This window comes from Annulohypoxylon maeteangense, assembly GCF_022496945.1.
Source record: "Annulohypoxylon maeteangense strain CBS 123835 unplaced genomic scaffold GGS22scaffold_27, whole genome shotgun sequence".
In the NCBI taxonomy this organism is placed as follows: Eukaryota; Fungi; Ascomycota; class Sordariomycetes; order Xylariales; family Hypoxylaceae; genus Annulohypoxylon; species Annulohypoxylon maeteangense.
Genome location: NW_025953274.1, coordinates 174,729 through 197,222, shown reverse-complemented (window position 1 = coordinate 197,222; position 22,494 = coordinate 174,729). Strand labels below are relative to the sequence as shown.

The 22,494-nt window shown below is 47.4% G+C and overlaps 7 protein-coding genes across 7 annotated transcripts; 1 reads left to right on the top strand and 6 right to left on the bottom strand.

Annotated features, from left to right (window-relative positions):
* Window positions 1-1,563: 1,563 nt before the first annotated feature.
* GGS22DRAFT_175202 (uncharacterized protein) lies at window positions 1,564-6,340 on the bottom strand. The gene is made up of 4 exons (XM_047963217.1): window positions 5,796-6,340; window positions 5,017-5,717; window positions 4,696-4,968; window positions 1,564-4,639 (listed from the first exon to the last, which is right to left on the bottom strand). The coding sequence occupies exons 1-4, from the start codon at window positions 5,842-5,844 to the stop codon at window positions 2,057-2,059; spliced, it is 3,606 nt and encodes a 1,201-aa protein (XP_047814239.1). The 5' UTR covers window positions 5,845-6,340; the 3' UTR covers window positions 1,564-2,056.
* Window positions 6,341-6,801: 461 nt separating this feature from the next.
* Window positions 6,802-10,946, bottom strand: GGS22DRAFT_175198 (uncharacterized protein). The gene has a single exon (XM_047963216.1). It carries the CDS (start codon window positions 10,433-10,435, stop codon window positions 7,256-7,258), a length of 3,180 nt encoding a protein of 1,059 aa, XP_047814238.1. The 5' UTR covers window positions 10,436-10,946; the 3' UTR covers window positions 6,802-7,255.
* Window positions 10,947-12,690: 1,744 nt separating this feature from the next.
* On the top strand, window positions 12,691-14,357 carry GGS22DRAFT_175197 (dihydrouridine synthase). The gene is made up of 2 exons (XM_047963215.1): window positions 12,691-13,037; window positions 13,104-14,357. Exons 1-2 carry the CDS (start codon window positions 12,863-12,865, stop codon window positions 14,201-14,203), a joined length of 1,275 nt encoding a protein of 424 aa, XP_047814237.1. The 5' UTR covers window positions 12,691-12,862; the 3' UTR covers window positions 14,204-14,357.
* Window positions 14,358-14,425: 68 nt separating this feature from the next.
* Window positions 14,426-16,391, bottom strand: GGS22DRAFT_175194 (protein phosphatase methylesterase). The gene is made up of 3 exons (XM_047963214.1): window positions 15,655-16,391; window positions 14,774-15,597; window positions 14,426-14,708 (listed from the first exon to the last, which is right to left on the bottom strand). Exons 1-3 carry the CDS (start codon window positions 15,858-15,860, stop codon window positions 14,542-14,544), a joined length of 1,197 nt encoding a protein of 398 aa, XP_047814236.1. The 5' UTR covers window positions 15,861-16,391; the 3' UTR covers window positions 14,426-14,541.
* A 429-nt stretch (window positions 16,392-16,820) lies between these two features.
* GGS22DRAFT_85547 (GINS complex, Sld5 component) lies at window positions 16,821-18,011 on the bottom strand. Its single transcript, XM_047968281.1, has 3 exons — window positions 17,756-18,011; window positions 17,501-17,681; window positions 16,821-17,439 (listed from the first exon to the last, which is right to left on the bottom strand). The coding sequence occupies exons 1-3, from the start codon at window positions 17,878-17,880 to the stop codon at window positions 17,080-17,082; spliced, it is 666 nt and encodes a 221-aa protein (XP_047814235.1). The 5' UTR covers window positions 17,881-18,011; the 3' UTR covers window positions 16,821-17,079.
* Window positions 18,012-18,212: 201 nt separating this feature from the next.
* On the bottom strand, window positions 18,213-21,436 carry GGS22DRAFT_85511 (uncharacterized protein). The gene is made up of 9 exons (XM_047968280.1): window positions 21,284-21,436; window positions 21,110-21,163; window positions 20,043-20,948; window positions 19,951-19,978; window positions 19,892-19,897; window positions 19,808-19,835; window positions 19,652-19,756; window positions 18,663-19,597; window positions 18,213-18,612 (listed from the first exon to the last, which is right to left on the bottom strand). The coding sequence occupies exons 1-9, from the start codon at window positions 21,343-21,345 to the stop codon at window positions 18,526-18,528; spliced, it is 2,211 nt and encodes a 736-aa protein (XP_047814234.1). The 5' UTR covers window positions 21,346-21,436; the 3' UTR covers window positions 18,213-18,525.
* Window positions 21,437-22,178, bottom strand: GGS22DRAFT_85498 (uncharacterized protein). Its single transcript, XM_047968279.1, has one exon. It carries the CDS (start codon window positions 21,963-21,965, stop codon window positions 21,528-21,530), a length of 438 nt encoding a protein of 145 aa, XP_047814233.1. The 5' UTR covers window positions 21,966-22,178; the 3' UTR covers window positions 21,437-21,527.
* Between the last annotated feature and the right edge of the window lie 316 nt (window positions 22,179-22,494).

Below are 22,494 nucleotides of genomic sequence, written 5' to 3'. Positions count from 1 at the left end.
CTTTCCACGAGCACAGCTTTGCGATGACAATTGGTGCAATAATCTCGATCCGGTATCTGTCCTCTCTCTAGAGGATGTTCCTTCTGATATTTATTGGATCGTACTCTTCCACAGCCTGCGCAGAAGTGAATATGTTGGATGTGCTTGCTAATATCTCGCTTGGCCTTTTCTTTCTTCTTCTCTCTCTCGTCCTGGTGCTTGTTCATTCCCTGTATGGTAGCCATTCCAGCTTTATTGTCGTGTTCGTCGCACTTCTTAGCTTCACTGAGACTATACCAAAGAGGTACAGAATTATTCAAGGGGGCTGTGCGCTGTTCGCCGCCTAGTTGGCTCGCTGATAACGTCATCGCCACGGGCGGTGATATAGGTGGGGGTGCATGAGTTTGTAAGGGCCTAGCGATGGGATAAGCAGGGGATTCGACATCCTGGCAAGGGGCCATGTTGTGGTTATGGTGAAAGAAAGGAGGTGTATGAGAACCGGGTGCCATGATGGGCTGTGACTGTGGGAAGCTACTGGTAATTAGGAACCGAGAGGCATATCCTTGAGGATTAATAGTCGACGTCATTGGAAAATCGAAGTTAGGTGACATAGTTGTGCTATTGCAAAAATCCCATATGTGAGGCGGCATTAGACTCGAGGTTACTGGTGGATAGAGGTTGGATGGCATCAAATTCTCATCTTTCACTTCAGGCACTCTGCTATAAGCCAAGCAACTCGATAGACTTCTCGATCCGCGATGGATACGCGCGGGGGTGGAGGCCGAAAAAGACCGAAGGCCTTTCTTGCTTAAAGCGATGGGGCAACTCTCAGAATTATCAAGACCGCGGTGTTTGATAGGCTCCCCATGCTGCGTGAGAGGAAGTGTTGAGCCATTGGCTGTAAATGCATTGCGGCGGCGGCGAACTTCTCGCTCACTCTCACGTTCAAAATCGATGCGGGAAGGAATACCGAATGCTTGGCCAAGGATATCGAACCCAAAGTCTTCTAGTAACCTGTCCTTCTTCTTGCGACCGAAGGCTGGTTTTCCATTCTCGGTGGTGGTGACATAGATGCCTCTGCCACTAGGGAGGTAGAATTGGCCATCACTATTTCGACGCCCTTGATGCGACATATCTTGCTCTAGCTGCAGGCTTGTGCACCTATTGACTTGTTAGCTAGGTAGGGTTGGGAGTAGTAGATGAGATTACAAGTACTATGCAAATTGAAATTGACTACTAAGTACGGGGTAAATGAAAGTGAAAGGAAGGACTTGAGTGCAATAATGCACACTCGCACGTCTCGCAGAGAGCAAGAAATAAAGAAAGCGAAGAGAAAACTCAAGTGAAGTTTCAAATAGCTGTAGTGCGTGTCTAGGTGGGTTATGGGAAGATAATTAAAAAAGGAAGCAGCGTTTGGGAAATATCTGAGGAGTTAAAACAAACAAGTATGGATGAGAAGGAACATCTCAATTTTGGTCGTCACAGCAAATGTTATTATATACCTACATCCATGTAGTACCTACCTAGTACCATCTATTTACAAGCAGTATCGAGTCTATCGTGATGAACTTATGTACGTCTAGGTAGGGGGGGTAGCACACGATCTATTAGCATACCAATGAATTACGTTGGACGATACCTATTTACCCTCTTGATACTGACCGACCCCTATAATTTGACACTGGGATATTCCCCTCCCCCCTTCCTAAACTTCTCAAAAGACATCCGTGGACTATGATACATCGTGTCCCTTATCTCTTCAGCATCATCTGTAAAGCCGGGTATTATTATCTACCTACTCTTCCAATTCCAGACTACTACCAAGGCATAGATGTAAAAATATAGAGATAAGAACGCATCACTTGGTTCCTTCTTTTCCACACCTCCGCCCTTCCTTACCAAGGTGCGCAAACATGGTATTCTCTATATTCGAATTTGACCTTCCTAAGAGCACGCCGACATGCACGGATATGACTTGCATCGATCTTGAAACCCAACTCTTGTCTTCCGGGAGTAGTACACCGTGGAGAATAATGGGAAACCTCGGCACCGTCTCACCGAAAGCCTGCCGGTTCTGTCAGTTAGTGTACGGAAGCGATGCTAAATTATGTCGGAGCTGAGGGACCGCTCTTCCTGATATTGGGGGTGCGGTGGCTGGCGAAGCTCGGCGAGAAGCACGATAAGCGAGTGCCGTAACTGCTTTCGCACGTTTCGCTTCGAAGACTCGGCTGCGTTCTAATTCTTCGTCCATGCGCGCCATCCTGGATTGCTGGTCGCGCTGCGCCTCAGCCTTAATCTTATCGAAGTGAAGCGTATTCGTGGCTTTCGGCCAGAGGCGATCAAGTCTGCGGGCCTGCGCTTCCGACACGTAGGATGGGGGCTCATCTAACGGCCTCTCCACCGAGGATCCGCCCCAATAACACTTAAACGTCAGTGTTGCTTGGTTGGGCGTGTCTTCTGCTCCCCAGAAGACTATCGTGTCTCCATGATACAGCTTCATCCAGTACTTGCAGGCTGCCGTGCTATTCTTTGGTTCATTAGCTTCTAGAGGGGTGTTATTGATCCGTATCCCAACGGTGGCCTTGGTCGATATGTAGAACGCATATGAGCTTGGTGTCGGTTCGGCTCGTATAGTGCGGCTAGCCGTAGACCGAGCAGGCTCCCACGGACGGAATTCGCTGAAAGAAGCAGTATAACCGTCTCTCCAGAGCATAACCCTGAATGCATTTTTGGGAACTTTGGATTCTTTGACCGGCTCATAAACAACGGTGTTATTAGGATCCCGTCCCCACGAAATTATGGGGTCATTAAGGCGGATGGCTATTCCTGGTACCGATGACTCCTGGCCCGAGTAAAAAGTAGCAACTATCTTCGATTGCTCAGTGGCTTGTGTAGATTGATGGGATTCGGGCGCTAGACTATCTGTGATCGATTCGGACTCGTCTTCGATGGCAGGCGAAACCTTGTTGGGCGTCTCGAAATCGCGGGCCCCCTTAACTAACCGGTTATCACGTTTAAGCAAGGCTGGCCGTAGTGCAAGTGCCTTTCCTATTTCTCCGACTGGACGCCGATTCCTTGTAGGCGGGAAATTGTTCATCGCTAGGTCCCAAAGGCGTGATTTTCCCGGGCCAAATTCCTCCTTCCTTTTCTCCGCAGCCTGTTCAAATGCGTTGTACTGTAAATGGGTCATTTCGGGATAATCTAAATGCCATGTGTTCTTGTTTGAACTATCCCAAAATGTCGTTTTAGGAAGCGGATAGTCGATTTGACGACCCGAATCGTTCTTCACGATCCGTGGAACGCTAGCGAGTAGACGGACCTCATCTTCCTCGTCGTTGAAATCATCGATGCCACTCTGCGATTTGAGTCTTTTGAACGACGGCTTGGCCTTGCTCGGACCCTCTTCATATTCGTCGCTAGTATCGTAAGTCGGTTTCCTTTTACTTGTATTGAGGTCGCTGGTCCCGGGCTGAAGATTTAGGTTACCGGTGGCAAGAGACTTGACGTTCAGATTTTCAAGTATAGACGAAGCGCCGCCAAGACTCTGTGAGCGCTCTCCTAGTATCACGTTCTGCGGAAGTTCTCCGTCAGCAGACGGAATGCCATTGTTGGCACGGGGCTTCTGCCTTGGTGTAGAGAGATCGTCTGATTCGCCAAAACTATCCAGGATTTCGGTCTCTAATACGTCAGTCTCTCCTAAGCTCGTATCCGAGACCGGGAGATTCAGGCGGTTCTCTGGAATAACGCCGGAGCTACCGACTGCCGACACCTCCCCAAATAGTCTGTTCGGCCGAGTCTGCCCAAAGGTATAATTCTCTTTTTCCGATTCGAAATCGATTGAAAAACCAGGCTCCGGTCCCTGAAGAGAACTCGCACCTTCGCCGGCGAATTGAGCTAGTTGCCTATCATCGAGACTGAGTTGCGATGCTCTCTGTCCTAAGTCCTTATCGTCGGAAGCTTCTAAAGAATCCATTTCACCTGTTAACCACGGATGAGCCAGGAGTTCTGAGATCGACGCTCTGGTTTCCGGCCGAACATTAATCATTCTCGATATGAAATGGATGCCATTGCCCGATACATTGTATCGTGATAAAGGCGAGGTATTAACTGGCGTCTTGATGATGTGGTTGAGCAGCTCCGTATATGTGACCCCATTCTTAACAGGGAAAGGCGGGCTGCCAGTGAGAGAATAGAACAAGACACCGCCAAGCGACCAAATATCCACCGCATGATCATACCTCTCCCTATCCAGCTGCCTCTGGCCATATCTCTGGGTTCTCTTGCCGCTGTAATCATAGGACGAATACTCGCTGTATACTTCAGGCGCACAATATAGAAGAGTCCCGCAGAACGTCTTGAGAAAAGTTTGCTCGGTATCGATCATTTTAGACAAGCCAAAATCAGTTAATTTGACCACGAGCGGGTTTGTCGACTGTATTAAGATGTTATCGGGCTTTACATCGCGGTGGGTAATCTTGTTTTCATGTAGATACTTAAGCGCATCAAGTAGCTGCTCGGCCATAATCTTAACGTAAGGTTCCGCTATTGGGCCGTGCTCTTGAATGAGCTTGCCAAGATCGCCGCCGGGAACATATTCCATGATAATGAAGAACTGGTGTATGTCCCAATCGAAGTGCTCGATGTATTGGACAATGTTGGCCTTGAGTTGAATTAGAGCTAGAACATCCTGAGGTGGGAAATGAAGTTTCAACTTACGTGCTTGACCTTTTGCATGATCCTCATCTCATTTTCGACTTTCTGGTCCAGAACACCATTCTTCATGAACTTACGCTTATCCAGTTCTTTAGCCGCATATGGCGAACCGTCATATTTCGAAGTGACCTTGTGAACTGTTGCGAAAGCTCCCTTCCCGATCACGCCTACGCGGGCATATTTTTCGCCTCCGCGCCACTCTCGGGGTAGGCGCTCAGGGGGGGCTTCTTGCGTAGTCTCCCATCGGTCGTCATTAGGTACGTGAAAGAGATTAACCTATTCCGAGTTAGTAGCTGAGCAATATTGTAAGAGGGGGCGTCATACATGACCGCTCGGTCCAGGACCAATAGTCTTGTTTATATCATGCCCCTGAGTTCGTCGTAAATAGGCACCGAGCTTTCTCCGATACGCGATTTCGTGATCGCCATCACGACGAGGTATCCGGACGAGGAAGATAAGATCACTCATACTGTCGTGCATGACGATTTTGACTGTAGAACCGCTCTCTAGCGTCCTTCTGGTGGCAGAGCATTGGCCTTTTTGAGGATCACTCTTCTTTCGCAACAATTTGTCATCGACGACGGTGCCGTTCGTGGATTGGTCTTCTAACATAACAATACCGTACTTATTGACAAATATGCGAAAATGAATGTTACTAAGCCTCCTGCCTGGATCATTCTCGAAACAGAGATCACATCGGGCTCGGTTGCGACCAAATGTGAAGCCTAGACGTGGATTCTTGAGGCTAGACGACAATTTGATGACTAGAGCATGATCGCCAATCCCTCGAGTTAGACTGAATTGCTTCGCATCGTCTTCGCGAGATCGATCCGAATCAATGGCATTGGCAGTGTATCTCTTAGTAGTGTGGTGGGCGTATTCGAGCGAAGATGCGATGTTCTGGATTTCGTTACTGGCGCTGTCGGAGTTCGCATATAATAGACAGACTATATCAGATATATCTTCATCGGAGAAGCCCGAGTTTTGCTTCCCAAACCTTCTGGGGTCTAAGGCATTCTGTGTGGCTACGGGAAGGGGGAAGAGTGTTAGAAGATATAGACCTATATGGTAATACAATGAATAGTCTTTCTCTGGGTACTAACCTGGTTGAGTAGGTTGCGAGTCAGGTTGTAAGTCTTCAGTAGAGTCCATTAGTAGCAGAGAGGGTGCACAAGGCCACCGCTAGCCTGCAGAGGAGGATTGTATTATGGCGAAGACCTGCTCACACCGACTGCGAGAAACGCCGTTCAGGCAGCCGGCTGGTGTTATGATTCTTTTTTGTCGAGACTTCCGGCCCGACCAGCTAGCTCGGAAGCCTTCGTATGCGACAAGTTGCGATCATTCAAAGGACTTCGGGTTGTCTTATTCGACGACGTGGTTGAGCGGGTATTGCTATAATTGCACAAGTTGTCGTGACAAATCAAGGTTTGCCCGTAAACCGAAATAATCGATCGTTTATTTTCTTTCTAAATCAAACGATCCGACTATTCAAGTATGTACACGGCGGTATAAATCAACAAATGTTTAACGAATGAATTATCGAGTAAGAAAATATGGACGAAAGTCTCGGGAGTCGGGAGACGGGTCCAAGTTTAATTTATTATAAGAACTCGATGGGAAGTTTCCAGACGAAAGTTTAAAAGTGCACGGAAGACTCATGCGAAAGCACGCGGCAGCTTGCATCAAGTGCACTTGCGGCTGCCCTCTCAACCAGATAAGTAGGTAGGTAACCCACCCTCCTGCCACCCTCCCGCCTTCAGCCTACCGACCTAGGTATGTACCTAACAGCCTACATCACTATAAGTAGGTACTTACCCCACAAGGGATTTCTTTGGTGCGCAGTTGATCAATAATTGTTTAGCTGGGGCTCATTTGATATATACCTACGCACCCAGCCAATCATTACTATCAGGCCGTCAGCAATGCATCCCACACTTAGCGAACCGTACTCCTGGAATAACACAACATGAGTATTGTGGGATTTTAACTACTACCTAGTAGGAAGGTTATATAGGTCCCTACTATCTGCCTACCTACATATCCATATTTTATGTAGTAGGCAGATACCTATTAATTAGGTGGGAATCTAGATATAAACTTCCCGTCTTGGACACGTTCCACCCCTGTAGCGGTACCTAGTCTATTACCTAGTGTACGTAGGCACTGGTACCTGAATATAAGTAACACCAAATCAACGTCTGAACGGAAGACTAAAGTCATACGTCACCAGGTGACATTCCTTCATATGACTTCGCTTATGTGGGTAGAGAGTACCTAGTACAACCCCTTTCTGGGGAATGATCAAATTTATGATGTTATCCTTGTTGGCTACAAATAAATATCGTCAAGTCGACGAAGAATTACGGTATATATTTTGAATCAGCCAAGAATCCGGTTTATGCAAGTGCTGCTGTGTATGATTTTCCCGACGTCCCTTTATATGCCCACTGTAATTCATAGACCATGCAAACCTCAAGCCATTCAAAACCAAAAGTTCCAAGGGAAAACATGACGGAAGATGTTCGGGAAAAAATGACAAGATCGTAAATCGTGAATGCAATTGTTAGAAAAACCCTCTCTTCTTCTTCGGTTTCTGATCCATGTCTTTTAAGATATCGTCAAATGTACTCCCGCCGACAGAATCTTGTCGTGAACTGTTCCTCGACTCCGCATGCGCGTGAACGGGAGAATCTGGGAGACCAGCTAAGTTACCTGAAGATCTACTACGATTCATCACGGCACTAATTGGTCGTTGGACCGGGGACACGCCTCTGGCACTGACAATCCGCGACCCCGACATGCTGTCTGAAGGTAGAGGAACTGGCTCGAGCCCGAAAGCTATGCTGCTTCGGTAAGACTGCCTAGTGCCCGGAGATGCCGTTCTTTGCCTCAGCGCTACTCCTGGAGGGCCCGTCTGGGGAGACTCGCTTCGGTTGATAGGGGCCGGGCTCGTCGAAACGCCAGGGTCCATATCCGTAAACACAGACTGTGGCGCTTGAAGCGGCGACAGGCTCTCTTGCGGCGGTGGGGGAGCGGGGTCGCTTCCAAGCTCCCAGCGCTTGGCCGCCAACCAGCAGTGGCTTCGGTGGTAGATACCCTCGATGCTGAATTCCACGGCGTCGGTCGAAAGCTCCACTAGGCCACCTCCGCCGGCCACTTCGTACCATCTCTTCTGCACCGAAGGCGCGTCCTCTATCCAAGGTGGCTGGCCTCTCGGTGGCTGGCACAGGAAGTACTCCACGCCTTCTGTGAACTGCAGGCCAGGAGCATCCACCACTAACATAGGGAGCGACTGGATAATGACATAGAGAAATAACCAGTAGCCCATACGCTGATCTGCCATCTCCGCAGCTGTCCTCCCTTTAGCCTCTTTATATTCGAATTCCTTAAACTCAGTAAGAAACGGGATCTGGAGTTTGAATGTTTCGAAATCGTAGGCTTTGTTTAGAATCAGGAGCATCTGATATTCCTGCAGATTCTTGTCTAGTCGCATTCGGTCCCGGGGAGGAAGCTCGTAATAGTTCTCTTGAACGCTGGTCATATCGGGTAGCTTGGGAAGATCAAACGGAATCGGAGGGAGTACGGGAGGCGAAGATTGGTCGAACTCCCCGAGAACTTTGCGCAAAGCCGAGAGGTGAGGATTCTTGTGGTCGCCGGTTGTCTCCTCCGCACTCTGGTCAATCACCCGTGTTGTTATCGACTCACGGTCAACGAGGAGGTCGTACAGGGCACAGAAATCCGAGTAGAGTATCTTAAGGACCTGTCGGTTCAGACCACTCTCTGTGAACGGGTTCTTCTTGCTGCGGGCCTTCGGAGGCCAGCTCCCGAAATTCGACTTGTAATAGCTGAGAACAAACTGTCTCATCCTGCCGAAAGACCTCTTCCAGGTGTGGAATTTGACGTCCTTATAATCTTGATTGGACGTCGAGTTGGCGACTCCGGAAAACAGGGCCGGGAATTCAAACGACTCCAACCTATTATTAACACCGTTCTGGCGAGTTACGAGTTCGAAATATGCGCGTTCTAATCGCTCACGCGTAGTGCGAGACACCTGGTTCCACAAAGGAGAGTTTAGGTCTCGAATTGCCGAGTATTTACCCACGGCATGGGCAAACGCTTCATTGTACAGGCTCATCGATCGCATCCGCTCACCTAGAATGAGAGACTCTAACGTCTTCTCTCTACTATGTCTCACATCCGCAAGAGCCATCTGGTCCATGAAGAAGCCGAAGCTCATCTCGACGGCATCGCCAAAAGTTGAGCCGTCGGCGTTCGTAAACTCGAATTCTTTCAATAAGGCGGAGATGTGCAGAAATACGCTGAATAGGGTTGGCTGTTCCTTGGTACATACCAATGGTTGGCCAGTTAAAAATGCAAACATGTTCCGAATCGATACCAATCGCTCCATGTCAGCTTGTGATCTATGTTCGGGAGTGGACATAGATACGGGGAGATAAAGACGTGACTCCCCGTTCCACTCGGACTCGGGTAAGGGGGGCGACTGAACCCTTCTGGTTGCATCTTCGATGGAAAGACTATCGCGGCCAAGGAAACTGCGGGCGCGACTCCTCCCTGAGCTGGTCGGAGATGCCATCTCGGCCTCAATAAGCTCGGCAAAAACCAGTGAATAATCCACAACAAACGAAGGCACCTTGAACGATGGTCCCGCGCCAACACCTTTAGGATCCAGGTAGATCAATATGTTTCCGCCTTCGTTCCATAACTCCGGTACCTTTTCACCGTTAGAAAGAAATGACGTGTTGTAATCTGCGTTCTGCCCGAGAATCCATGCCGCCGAACTATGCACATGTATATGACCCTGCGAGTGGGATCTTGACCTTCCTCCCGGAAGCCAACTTCTCCTCAATCGCCCGCGTCGTTCGGCATCTCTGGTTGGGCTTTGGCTTCCATTGCTCGACCCTGGACGAGACACGGCCGCAGTGGTTGCAGTAGCTGCAGTGGAAACGGCTAGATTTCCAGACGGCGGAGTCGATCGCGTGGCAGGCGGTTGCGCAGATACACTTCGAGTTCTTGACTCAGACGTTGGCGAGGCTTGCCGAGGCGCTAGGCCCGTTTGAGAATTTGATGGTTTATGACTACTACTAGTGACGGAGCTACTTCGCTGTCTCTGCTCCTTCTTAAGTTTTGGAGACGATTGAGTTTCTGTGAAGTGAAAGGTAGACACCCTTGGAGGAGCGTCGAAGCTTTCGATCGGAGGTATCTTGTCTAGTACTGGAGCACCTTTGCGTAATTTACCCACGGAGGGACTTGTGCTATCGCCCTCGGATGGGTTCCTACTGTGATCTGTGATGGGGCGGGCGGTAGTGGAGTTGTCGGAAGGTTCGTTCGGAATCGTGGTTCCAAGTCCTTCATTCTGGTCGGATGGCACTAGCGGTAAACTCGGTAGACTCGGTGGTCCGTCTTGAACGGGCGATTCGTCGGACATTGGCTTGCGGTGAAGGCCACCTGCGGGATTACCTGCATGGTGAGTACTGATCAGTGACGGAAAGAAGGATGACAAGCGGTCAAACCGCGATCTTGCGGAAAACATTGAAGCGGTCCCTTTATGGCTCTGAGGTACGTCTGATGGATGTTTGTTTGCTTCGATTTTGTTTTTGAAAGAAATATTGTCACCGGGAGACATCGACTCTCCACCGCTCTCTCTCGAGCGACAGGCAGTTTCAAGGGAGGGAAGGGAAGTATAAATGGAGGCTTGGCTCGCCGACTTACTTGAAGAAGCCATGTTTTTGGTCTAGGAATGAACAAGCAAGCACAGCCCTTTTTTTTCTTTTTCTGCAGACAGGGTTTGCCAGGTACCTATGTAGGTAAGTATCCGATGGAAACGATGCACGTGTAGTCCGATGTCTTAGTTTTAGGTATCTCGGTACAAACTGGTACAGCTCCACTAGCTAGTATTAACGAGAGTTCCCGTCAAGCAACGGTGATCCTTGAGGAGAGGTGGGCGCGGTGGCTCTGAGCGTGACGAGTCCCGGATGCGTGGACTCGATAGTGCGGAACGCCCTGGTGGGTAAGCGATTTTCTTATGAGTAGGAAGATAGGAGGATGGCTGGTTGTTTCACTCGAAAGAAAGGGAAAAGTTCTGTGCTAATTCTAATAATTCTTAGACAATACGCAGAAGAAGGGCGACATGGAACTCTCAGGAGGGAAATAGTGTAATAATCTACTAAAACACTTGCACCTTTGAAATGTGCGATTATTATATTATTATAACTTCTGAATGTAGGTAATTTTCCAAAAGTCTGAGTATTGAAATACGTTTTGGGGAGGGGGGTGACGTCGGCTGTTTGTGGAGCTAAGCAGGAAAGGCAGGGCGGGTTTTCGTACTCATGTACTTGATAGATGTACCTACTTTGAAAGTCGCTACCGGGTACTTACGAATACATAAGTACACGATTAAGTACAAGGGCTTTTTATATATCCTTTCGGGAAAAAAAAAAAAAAAAAAAAAAAAAAAAAAAGACGTTATTGAATATACAATCCACATAAACAGATATTTTATATTCGTTTGAAAATATTTATAAAAATACTTGTTAAGGTACGCGTTAGCTGGATAAAAGTGCTACCTAGATATGTCCATGTACCGCAGGAAATCAATACCGGTCCAGGCTGGCTCAGCCTACTAGGTACCTAGGTACATACAGTAACATCAAAATTGTGTACGCCGTATGTGCGTTGTCAAGCATCCGCAGAACCATACATTCAGCCGCAGCATCCAATATTTCCTCGGGCTTCTTCCGAGTCCCATCACGGGTTAAAAAACGTAGTTAAATCTTCGCTGCAAAGAGTCAGGAGTTCGAACATAACATGTGGCTCATAAACACGAATACCTTTAATAGACTCAGGATTTTGCGTTGCTTGAGTATATAGTACATAAACGCTCGATGACGTACGCCCGGCAACAAGCTGCAGGGACGGATTCATTCCTAGAATTACTAGCCCGCAAGCTGACGTGAGACCTTAAAAGGACGAGACTACGTACTCTGGATAAGAAGCAACAACAACGCAATAAAAGGCAATAATCAATAAGCAAGCCTTGTTTAGCGCATAAAAATACAACGATCGACAATGACACAATAAAGCTTGACTAATAATATCTCATATTCCCGAGTCGTTTCATTTATTACCTACCTACCTATTAGGTATTGTACCTAATATACGGAGTGCCAGGCGAATTTTAATGTAGCTAGCACTAGTAGATTTTTACAGCTATCATAAAACAATTCAACGTTTTTACTAGATATCGAAAACGTGACAACATACTTGATTAGGTACTTAATTTATGAACGACAATGATAAAAACACATGCTTTAAGGTTACTACATGTAGTTTATCTCTTTATTACATAAGAAGGGTGGCTAGGTATTACTTATGTATGTACAGAAGTAGGCATTGGAATATTTCCTGCTTTGGTTTTAGGTACATGTCAGATTTCATTGAATAACAAAGTTTCGGGTCGGAACGAAACCCTTCGACAATCCCGGGAGTTCAAAATCAATCTATTCTTAGCATCAAGTAATATTCGTATAGGTAGATAGCAAAACCCAAGTGCCATAATAAATATAATAACTTTAGCTAAATAATTATACGCATTTATAATGAGTAACCTTTTCATTTAAGGGTACCTGGCAGCTTAAGTAACGTTTACAGGGATGGTTAATATGTACTTATTCGTTTATATTCCAAGTTGTTGTAGGAATTATAGAATTACATTGTTTCATCTGTGGCGAAATGACCCAAGTTACCTAGCTTACGTGAAATGCATCGAGCGGCACCAGACTTATCTTTATTAGCTTTCATATGCATATCTAGGTACATACGATGTTAGCTCCTCGAGCTGTCGGGAAACTTCAAATAGTGGAGTAGATGAGAAGGGGTAGGGTCGTCCAATATGGAAACCCTATAATATAATGTCCTTCGGACGGATGATGGAAATGCTTGTTTTTGCCTATACACCTACATATGTACCTAGGTATGTAGTACATATGTACAGTAGCTGCTTGATTAGATATGGATTAGATAAGATTAGATTACCAAATTTTTTGCTGCACCCTACCTATGTATTATGTCCCGGACATAGCCAGGTAGGTATATTCATTACTTTCAGCTAATTTATAGCAATTCCTAATCACTCTCCTCCCGACTTTTTGGTATGTCATGGTCCCGTTACCTAATGAAACTTATCATGGCGCCTGAGCTGAAGAGGGTACCAATCCCTCGCAATGGCGTTGATTACAGAGGCAAAATTGTCCTCGCGCCCATGGTTCGTTCTGGAGAGCTACCATCGCGACTGCTGGCTCTTCATTATGGCGCTGACTTAGTATGGGGTGCGTCTCCTCCCACTTCTACATCATCTTCTCGGTATTCAGAATAGGTCACTTATCGCTACGTAGGACCCGAAACTGTAGATAGATCTATGATCGGAACGACGAGACGATTCAACCCAGAAACCAGGACGATTGAATGGACAAGGAAACCATCGCTAGGTACCAGGACCCCACCAACAGACGTAAAAGATAGTGTCATATATAGAATGCACCCCGAAAAAGAAGGACGAAAGCTCATCTTTCAGATCGGCACATCTAATCCCGACTATGCGGTACAGGCAGCTAGACTAGTCGCCGCCGACGTTGCAGGAATCGACGTGAACGCCGGATGCCCCAAGCCCTTCAGCACGCACGATGGTATGGGGGCCGCTTTACTTCGGACTCCCGATAAGCTATGTTCCATTCTAGAAGCACTAGTCCAGAACATAACCCCCGAATTTGAAATCGGGATCAGCGTAAAGATCAGGATCCTTGAGACCGCGCAAGAGACAGAAGCATTGGTGAGAAGGCTTGTCGCTACTGGCATAACAGGTCTAACGGTGCATTGTCGAACAACCCCCATGCGGCCTAGAGAGCGAGCTATTCGAGGCCAACTCCGTATGGTAGCAGACATATGTCGGGAAGCAGGCGTTGCATGCATTATGAATGGCGACGTTGAGGACAGAGACCAAGGCCTTGAGCTAATGGAAGAATACGGCGCCGATGGTGCCATGATAGCAACTCAGGCCGAGAGGAACCCTAGTTGTTTCAAGAGTAGGGCCGACGGCGGTTTCCTGCCGTGGAACGAAGTGGTAGAACAGTATATTCGCTACGCCATGGAGGTCGAAAACAAATTCGGAAACACCAAATTTTTGCTTTGCCAGCTCGTGCCGGGGAAGCAGTATGTTTATCGCTCTCTCAGCAGCTGCAAGAGTTACACACAAATGTGCGAACTACTCGACCTTGATCATTTAATAGAGCGAGCTCGCGAGGTTGATATCAGTCGTGATATCGATCCTGATACTGCAGGGAAGAAGGATAAGAAAGTCAACAACAGTGCACTCGCCGCAGGGGGGAGCACTGGGGAGTCGCGGTCGAAACCACAAACTAAAAAGGGGTTATCGGAACGAGGGGCTCGCGCCCAAGGAGAAACGCAACTAGCGGAAACTATAGCAGTACCTACCTAAGAAGGGATTGCAGGAAAATGCATTCAATGGCGTTGGGCGAGTAGATATCCCATTTCAGATTTCGGGGTGAGTTGGCGAACGAAAACATATCTGCATTTGCATGGCGGGGACTTGCCGATTAGATGGAGCAGGAGGGGATATTTGAAAAAAAAAAAAAAAAAAAAAAAAAACATGAAGAGACATTGGAACATTCACGATAGCTAAGAGCGGAAAAGCACACCGTGCGAGGGTAGAATAATGATCACGATAATATATCCTCTTACAGAGGACATGATTCTTTAGTCAATGGAACACTCGCGAGAACTACCCTAACCCATTTATATTTGGTCGACGGACTACTACACCTTCTTGCCCTGTTTGAGAAGATCGGACACCTTAGGGGGTAGTACTAAAGCGCTTCTATCATTACGCTTGTGAAAATCCACGAGTGATATCGCCGTCTTCTCCGGCAAATCTTCGTGTATGAAATGTCCTGCTTCCGGGAATATCTGCAAGGAGTATTTTCCTATATAATAGACAAATCAATCCTCTAGAACTGATCAAATTCAACGTAGTGTAAATGAAACGAACCTTGCATTTGACCGATTGTTAATTCCGTGTCTAATCTGTCTGTCCCGGCAAGAAGTAATAGCTTCCCGCCCTTTGCCCCGAGGAATTTTTTACTCAGCCCCACAAACCAGTTCTCCCAGAAGGGCTGCGTGGCACCAAGGTCCGTCCTCCATTTCCACGGCCTCGAGTCCCCAGGGCTTTTTTGGAGCATGAGCAAGGCAGGGACGCTCGTGCGTGCAGAGAGTGAGTTGCGAATCGTCCTAGTTCGTATATGCCAATCGATCCCTGATTCTAGGGTAGGGAAGCCGGCTGGGCGCGTCGAGAGATAGGTGTGCATGCTCTGCAGGGCATCAATGGCCGAACCCTCAACCACATCAAGAACGACGTATCCTAGGACGGCATTACCAAGTTTTCCTGTCTTCGCAACCTCGGTGACTACTGCACCTCCAAGGGAATGCCCAACTAAAATTATGGGTGGCAGCTCTGGCCATTTCATCTCCTTCCGGGCCAGTAAGATCACAGAGAGGAAATCTGAAGCAAGGGTCTCGAGACTGAGATCGACTGTTTGGCTGTCGGGAGTGGTGGTCGAACCGTGACCCCTTGCGTCGAGCGATAAGATGCCAGCGGACGGAAGGCGTTTCCGAATCTCATGCCCGACCACGGCAAAGGATAAGCCCGACGAGCCAGCACCATGGTGCATGACGAACAGAGGGCCTTTCCCGACAGGAGAGGTGAGGTAAGCATGGATCGTTGGATTTGTAGGACTACTTTGGTCATGTAGGAATAACTCCCTCTCGAAGTAGGTAGTCCAGGGGATCTGCTGTAAAGACCGTCCTCTCGGCGCGCTGTATACCAAAATCAGCTGCCGTGGAAGTGAGCGCATCTAGGTTGAGAGGGACTACCCCTGTGGTCTAGCAAATAGATTTTGGCTCGGAGATGGGATAACGGTTCCCGTAGAAGAAGCTGACGAGGCCGAAGACGAATCGTCGTCAAAATGTTCCGGAAGCTCGGGGACATGGCCGGTCTCTTCTTCTTCCCTTTCATCGAAACTCTCGGCAGGAAGAGCGCTCAAGCGATTCTTGGCCCAAGCTTTCTGAAGGTCACTCATTATGATAAACTTATGAGTGCCTGCAGATGCGAGAAGTATTTATTTTGTAGATAGGTGCCCAATCGTCCCATCAACGGAAGAGGTAAGAAGATAAGGATCAAGACTCCTTAACCGCAAGGCTATAGTTGATCAATGACCACATGAATTTTGTACAAGTCATAACTCGACTAACTGGTACATTTCACTTCCAGAATGTATGGGAAAGCGACGAAAGACGACGTATACGTGAAGTATGTATTTGGTAGAAAATGTCGAATGAAGAACGTTGAACATTGGAAGAACAAAGATCATGGTTGCGACTATTTCTCTGTGGCGGGGAAAGATCAAAATGTAGGTACCTAGCGTAGCATCACACTTCACTCATACCCGTGGACCTTACCTACATGTAGTGGTACATACCTACCTACCTAGCTGCCTGGGTACCCACACTGAAGCCTCTCTCTTTTCAGATTACCCCACTATTTCAATACTAGTAGGTATCTGATTGTCTCCATACCTACCTAGTAGTACCTACCTACTAGGTACATACATATATGTATGTATGTATGTATGTATGTAATTATAGCATTCGAGGTTATGATGAGCGTGGCGATTTTCTCTCATGGATTCATAGGTACCTACCTATGTAGTATACGCAGTCATCTAACTACTATACCAACTGTCGTTCTTAGAAGCCCTGATAAGGAACCCTTCATCTGGTAAGAAATGGTATCTGACATATCCTCAGCACTAGAAAGGATCGTACTTTCAATGGATTTCCGCTAAAAAAAAATCCTCAATCGATTCCATGGTAAATGCTTGCGCGATGGGTGTGGCATAATCGTAACTGCCTCGTGCATTTATCCTATATCCAAGGATAACGGGTCTAGCTCTTGCTCGCCATGTCCCCGGGCCCGGAAAACACTATAGAGAGATTTGCTCGTCGCCGGGTTTGCCCGTTATTCATAATAGTCCCGTATGGCCATTAAGACCCTCCCTTGAGGCATCGGGTATCACTCGCGTGTCGTGGAATTTGCTTTCGTGAGATGAATAATTGTCGAGGTATACACGCCAATTCATCATATCATAAGACGATAGGATGGTTAAGTCTCCTAGGCTCGAATGGGGCATTAAGAAGAAATGGTACTGGAGGCCTGCGGCTGGCTCTTAGTCTTCCACAAGACTGAACACACCGGAGCAAACCGGTACAAGGTAAATCGGTTATGGATGTGTTTTGGCTTCATATAATCTCTGCTGACTCCGATTCAACCAGCTTCTTCGCGTCGGCCCACCTCAGAATGACAACATCGCCGTTCTTCCCATTCATTTCACCATCGGCGTCCGTTCCGCGACCCTCGACAAGCGTATCCCTAAGTAGGCGAATGAATACAGCAGTATCAAGATCCGGGGTGTCGACCATGCTAATGTTTCCGGCAGTGTCGTTAAGGTTCTGAAGAGGTACAGGGAAAGATGACAGGAAAGAAGATAGGTAATGGTTATGGAGCAGGGCTTGATGACGTGTCGCATATGCCAATTCTGGCGGCGAGAGACGGGTCTGGAGCACAGGGCTAGAGAGATAATGCAGGGTGTGCTTATCGATCTAAAATGAATTCCTTTTAACACCAGTAACGGATAGGTAGAATGGCGTGTGGTCCTCTTACCTTAGCTATGCGGGCCCTTAGGTAGCCCCGTACCAGGTATTTGTAACGTTCGAGCTCGGTTTGTATAACGATTAATGCGAAATTAGTCTTGGGGTCCATATCACCAGTCATGTCTTCGATCTTTTCAATCTGCTGCTTAATGCGCTCGTTGATGCGCTCGAAGAGACTGTCGGTTGGCCAGCTGGAGGACACAGGTATTTATTAGTGTTGAGGCGTCAAGCATAGATGTAGAGAAATACGCATGGTGTCGCATACTCGAGTAGTTCGGGTGAGGATCTTTCTGCCATCCAAGCACGTGTTAGCGCCTGGAGATCGCGCGTTTCTTCTGGAATTGAGTCGAATGTAGGATCGACTTCTCGCAAGATATCGTCAATATCCATGGTTGATTTTATCTCGTTTTCCGATTTATATAATCGAGGAGAACTAATAATTGCGATCGATGCGATCGATTAGTTCGGATCGAATAGATTGAGCATTACGGGTGCAGATATTAAATTGTAACGCGTCAAAGGTTTAACTTCTTTGAAGTCGTGGGTATTGCGATGGTAGTGGGGTATTAATCGAAAACCATGTATGCATAATACCTACCTAACCGTACACAGTACAATGTTGTACCCGGGATCCAAATGCCAAGAGTATTAAATAGCGGGACGGTACAGAGTACTTCGTACCTACATATGGCTGTTCTATATGTAACAACATTGAAGGTACCTAATCAATTCCACTCCACGTACTTACATGTACCTACTTACCTACCTCGTATAGTACTATCGTCATAGCATATACCGTAGACATGTATTATGTTACATAAGCTTAGACGTTTATGTATTTCGTGCTATGACAATTCAATAATGACTTGAAAACGTCATATACTCGTCCATCCCGGTACATAACCCCAATAACGTATAAACCACAGTCATGGTTACAATGATCCGTATCGTTGGTATCAATCCGCAAGTCCCTAAGCCACATAGAAAATATTATATGGTTCCTATCCCTTCCCTTTATCCCAGTTACCGAATCTACTACCCAATAAATTCCGTGCTAACCAAAGTTTCCCAAGGTTTTTTGGTCTCCCATACCTTTTGCATTAGCCGGCGTGCATTATGTATCTGGACCCTGTTAGAATTAATGACCTAGAAGGTGTGCTCGTCTAACTTGCCTGTGTCATTCCGTGATTCTCGGCCGTTACGAACCTTTGAAGAATCAGGTCTCTCTGCCCTTTGTCCCTAGCGTCACATCCTGCAGTGAACATTGGGAATAGAAGACACGACTCTGCTGTTCCACCCAATCGAATGCGGCCAAAACATCCAATGATCTTTTGTACCGCCTTCTGCACAGTCCTGTCCTCAGACGGCTTCCCCATGATCCTACGGTAAAGATGGACTAGCCCAGCCCAATGAAACGCCTCATTTGTTGCCTCCATCTCCTGCCTGTCCCATTTCTCCACGTCGCCTTTCTTATGTATATGCTTACAAGGTACCGGGGATTGGACCATGCTCTCGGTAACAGCTTCCTCAATCTTTGAGGCCTGCTTGAATACTTCTTCGCTCGGCTCCCAGTTGTGCCGTATATTAAGATCATCTCCAATGCGCTCGATATCGCACTTACGGGCAAGATCAGCAATCTTGGCAAGAAGATAGATGCACCGTGTAGTGAATCCCATTATACAGTCTATCTCATCGTAACCGTCATCGATGTCATCCAATTCATAGTCGAATATCCAGGCCGATGAGGAACCTTTGGGGCCTCCACTAAGACTTCCGATGACATCAAGATATGCAGCCCAGCTCCATAGGAAGGAGCAGACCGGATCATGGCGGAAGTTAGATTGTAATCCGCGGAGACCGCCAGGGCGAGCGGTTATAAGTTCTCTCGCGAGGCCCAGATGCCTTTGCCACGAGATGTCATATCCGAATACTTTAGGTGAGATTATCTCAAGGGAAGCTAGCATAATAGCTGTTGCCAAGTTCGCATTGGAGAAATTCCTATTTGGGTCATCTAGGGCCTGCCGAAGGGCAGGGAATACGTCGTCCACCCAGTAGGCGATTCGAATTGTAGGTTCGGGATGATTCAAGACTCGTGCTCTGTGAGAAGCTGTGAAATTGGTTTAGGTCATGATTCTGGCACTGGCGCTATTGTCCTTCTTACCTGAATATGCTAGCAGAAGCGCTAAGAGGTTATCGTCCTTGACAGCCATCTGTGGGAGAATTATTCGAAAAGGGTTGGCATGTGGATCATCGTAAGGGACGAGGACTTCACAAAGGGTTAGTGCAGGATCAAGCAGCCATTAGGAAGCCAACTTACCTCGAGCTGTATGGTTCAAGAAATGGTGCTAATTGGAGAGAAGTAAGTAATATTCACAGCCTCGAGTTTGATGGAACGACTTACGAAATACTATTAGATGTTAGATGTGACCTGAAAAGGAAATTGAGGTTGAGACTACTTACAAGAAGGTTCATAGGATTATCTATGAGCCTGTTGGGATGTCAGCACTTGTTGTATAGTCGACATATCCTCTTTCCTGGTGAGTCCCGCTTACTTTGATGGAAGGGGCTCGAGATTTCGAGGTATATGTATTGATACCGGCTTTGAATAGTATCCACCCTCTTCGTCGTTAAACTCGTTAGTCTCTACCCCGAATCCAAATTCGGTCCAAACCGGATCGTCCCCTTGTTCGCTAAAAGGAGCGTCCGTAAACTCGCGCTGTAGTAACGGTGACGACCCACTAATTGCAATCATATCGTCATTCCTGCCCAGATCATGGTCCGGAAAACCTCTGTCAATTCCATGATAGGTAGTTCCTGTCGAGCCGCGCGCCCGGGTGTCTATCGGTGGAAGGCCAGTCCTTGGGCGGCCAGCGTTTTCATCTTGCAAGGCCTGAGGGCCAGGGGGCGCCGATAAAAGTGAGTTTACGGAAAGTCTCCGACTTGCGTGTCTTTGATCATCATCGCTATATGTAGACGACGTAGTAGGAGTTAGTGGAGAGCCAGCCGACAAGCCAGAGCCAAGTGCAAACCTGAAAGAGGCCACGCTAGAATCTAAAGTTGAACTCGCCGCGGAATTATGCCTATGCTCAATTAGTCGCGCCGATTGGGGATCAGGCGACTGATAATCCGACGTCAGCTTCATGCGCTTACTATTAGGCATAGAGGAAGAGTCTGTATCGTCAACACTCGTAGATGGTGAATTCTCTAAAGGGATTACGGGTTGGGGAAGTACTCTAGCCTTTGGCTGAGTTGCCGGACCGGTCAGGGGTTCAAGTCTCCGCGTTCCTGGGGCGTCAGATAGAGGATACTGGTGGACTAGCTTGAACCCTCTGGCGGGCAATGGCGGCGATAGAACTTCTCGGCCAAAGTCTATGACACCGGGTTCAGGTCGTTTTCCCCTTCGACCTTCCCAGTTCAAACGGATGCTATAGTCACATGTTTCGCCCGTCCTCTGACAACTTTTAAGCAGCAACCGTTAGCAGGTCACGGATAAGCTTCGCGAAATTGCGAATGTAAAGACGAAGTTTGAAAAAAAAAAAAAAAAAAAAAAAAAAAACATCAATACTGATGAAAAGTAATAAATAATAATAATAAATAATCATAATTATAGGGGGCATACTTTAAGCAATTTGGCCGTTCCTCGCCGCATTTGATTTTGCGGTTTTTACACGGCCTTGTAATTAAGTTAGCGTAATAGATCAACCAACGCAGGTAGATAGCATAGCATAACACAACGCAACAAGCGATGAGACGGATATGAGAAGAGAAGGTCAAACGGGGAAGTGAAACATACCAGCATCCATTTCGACTTCGCCGTTTCGGTTCAGGTGCGCCGGGTCTTTTCGGGCGTGGCATTATACGCCGGAGACTCCTGCCTAGAGAGACAATGAATGGCCTAAGTGTGGGAACTTGCACGAGCACAATATCCCTCGTTCCAGCGGCGACTGTGGCGCATATTCGACATGCAGGACTCTCGGCTTGAGAGGTAGTTTTTCTTCTCTTTTCTTCTTATTCTTCTTTTTTCTTGGGAAGGATTGTTACACTGCTCGCTGACCAATGCAGGAAGAGGAGGTGCGAAACTGAAGGATGGGACGAGATGGTACAGTTGCAGTCCCGAGGAGTCGGTTGCGAGAAGTATGGGTTGTATGGTAGGAGGGCGATTTTATGGATGGGATTGGGGATGGGGATGGGAATGGGGATGGATGGGATTGTGATTGATATATAGCCCTGCGCCTGTGGCCTTTCCTCTCTCGCGTGAGAAGTTTACAACAGAAACTTGTTGGACCGTCTATCTTTAGGTAGTCTAGCAATGCGAGAAGATAAGGTCGAGGACCAGGGGATGTGGACGTGGACGTGGACGTAGACGCGGTAGGAGTAGGAGTAGGAGTAGTGGCAGTGGTAGTGGTAGTGGTAGTGTTAGTGATAGTGATAGTGGTAGTGGTAAGCGCACATCCTGCAAGAAACCCCAACCACATGCGATGTCTAGAATTGGTCAAGCTCCTTTCTGCATTGAAACCGAGGAACACCTGGGATGGTTACGTGGGCCACGAAATATCAATTATTAGTGGTGGTATTGGTGGTGGTAGTAGTGATAATGGTGGAAATATCATTTGTAGTTGGCCTACTCTTGGTCCCGGTGACTAGGGACTCATGCGAGAAAGCGAGGAAAAAGAAGGAAGAAAAGAAAGGGCTAGCGCATAATTGCTACACAGCTATAACACAGTCTAAATGATATCCAATCCACACTATGACTATACTAGAACCCCGTATACACGTGCTACCCCGCTTTCCGCTTCACGCAAGACGGAGGCGCTGACTGGCTGGAGAGTTTAGGTAGTATGCTGTTATATCCGATCAACACCCGTAGCTCGATTTCGTGCTGGTATTGTACAATAGTACAAAATACAATAGTATTACTTACTATGCTAATAGTAATTCGATCAGGTTTAGCGATATCGTCCATCGCACATCGCACATCGCACATCGCACGTACGCATGGCGCTA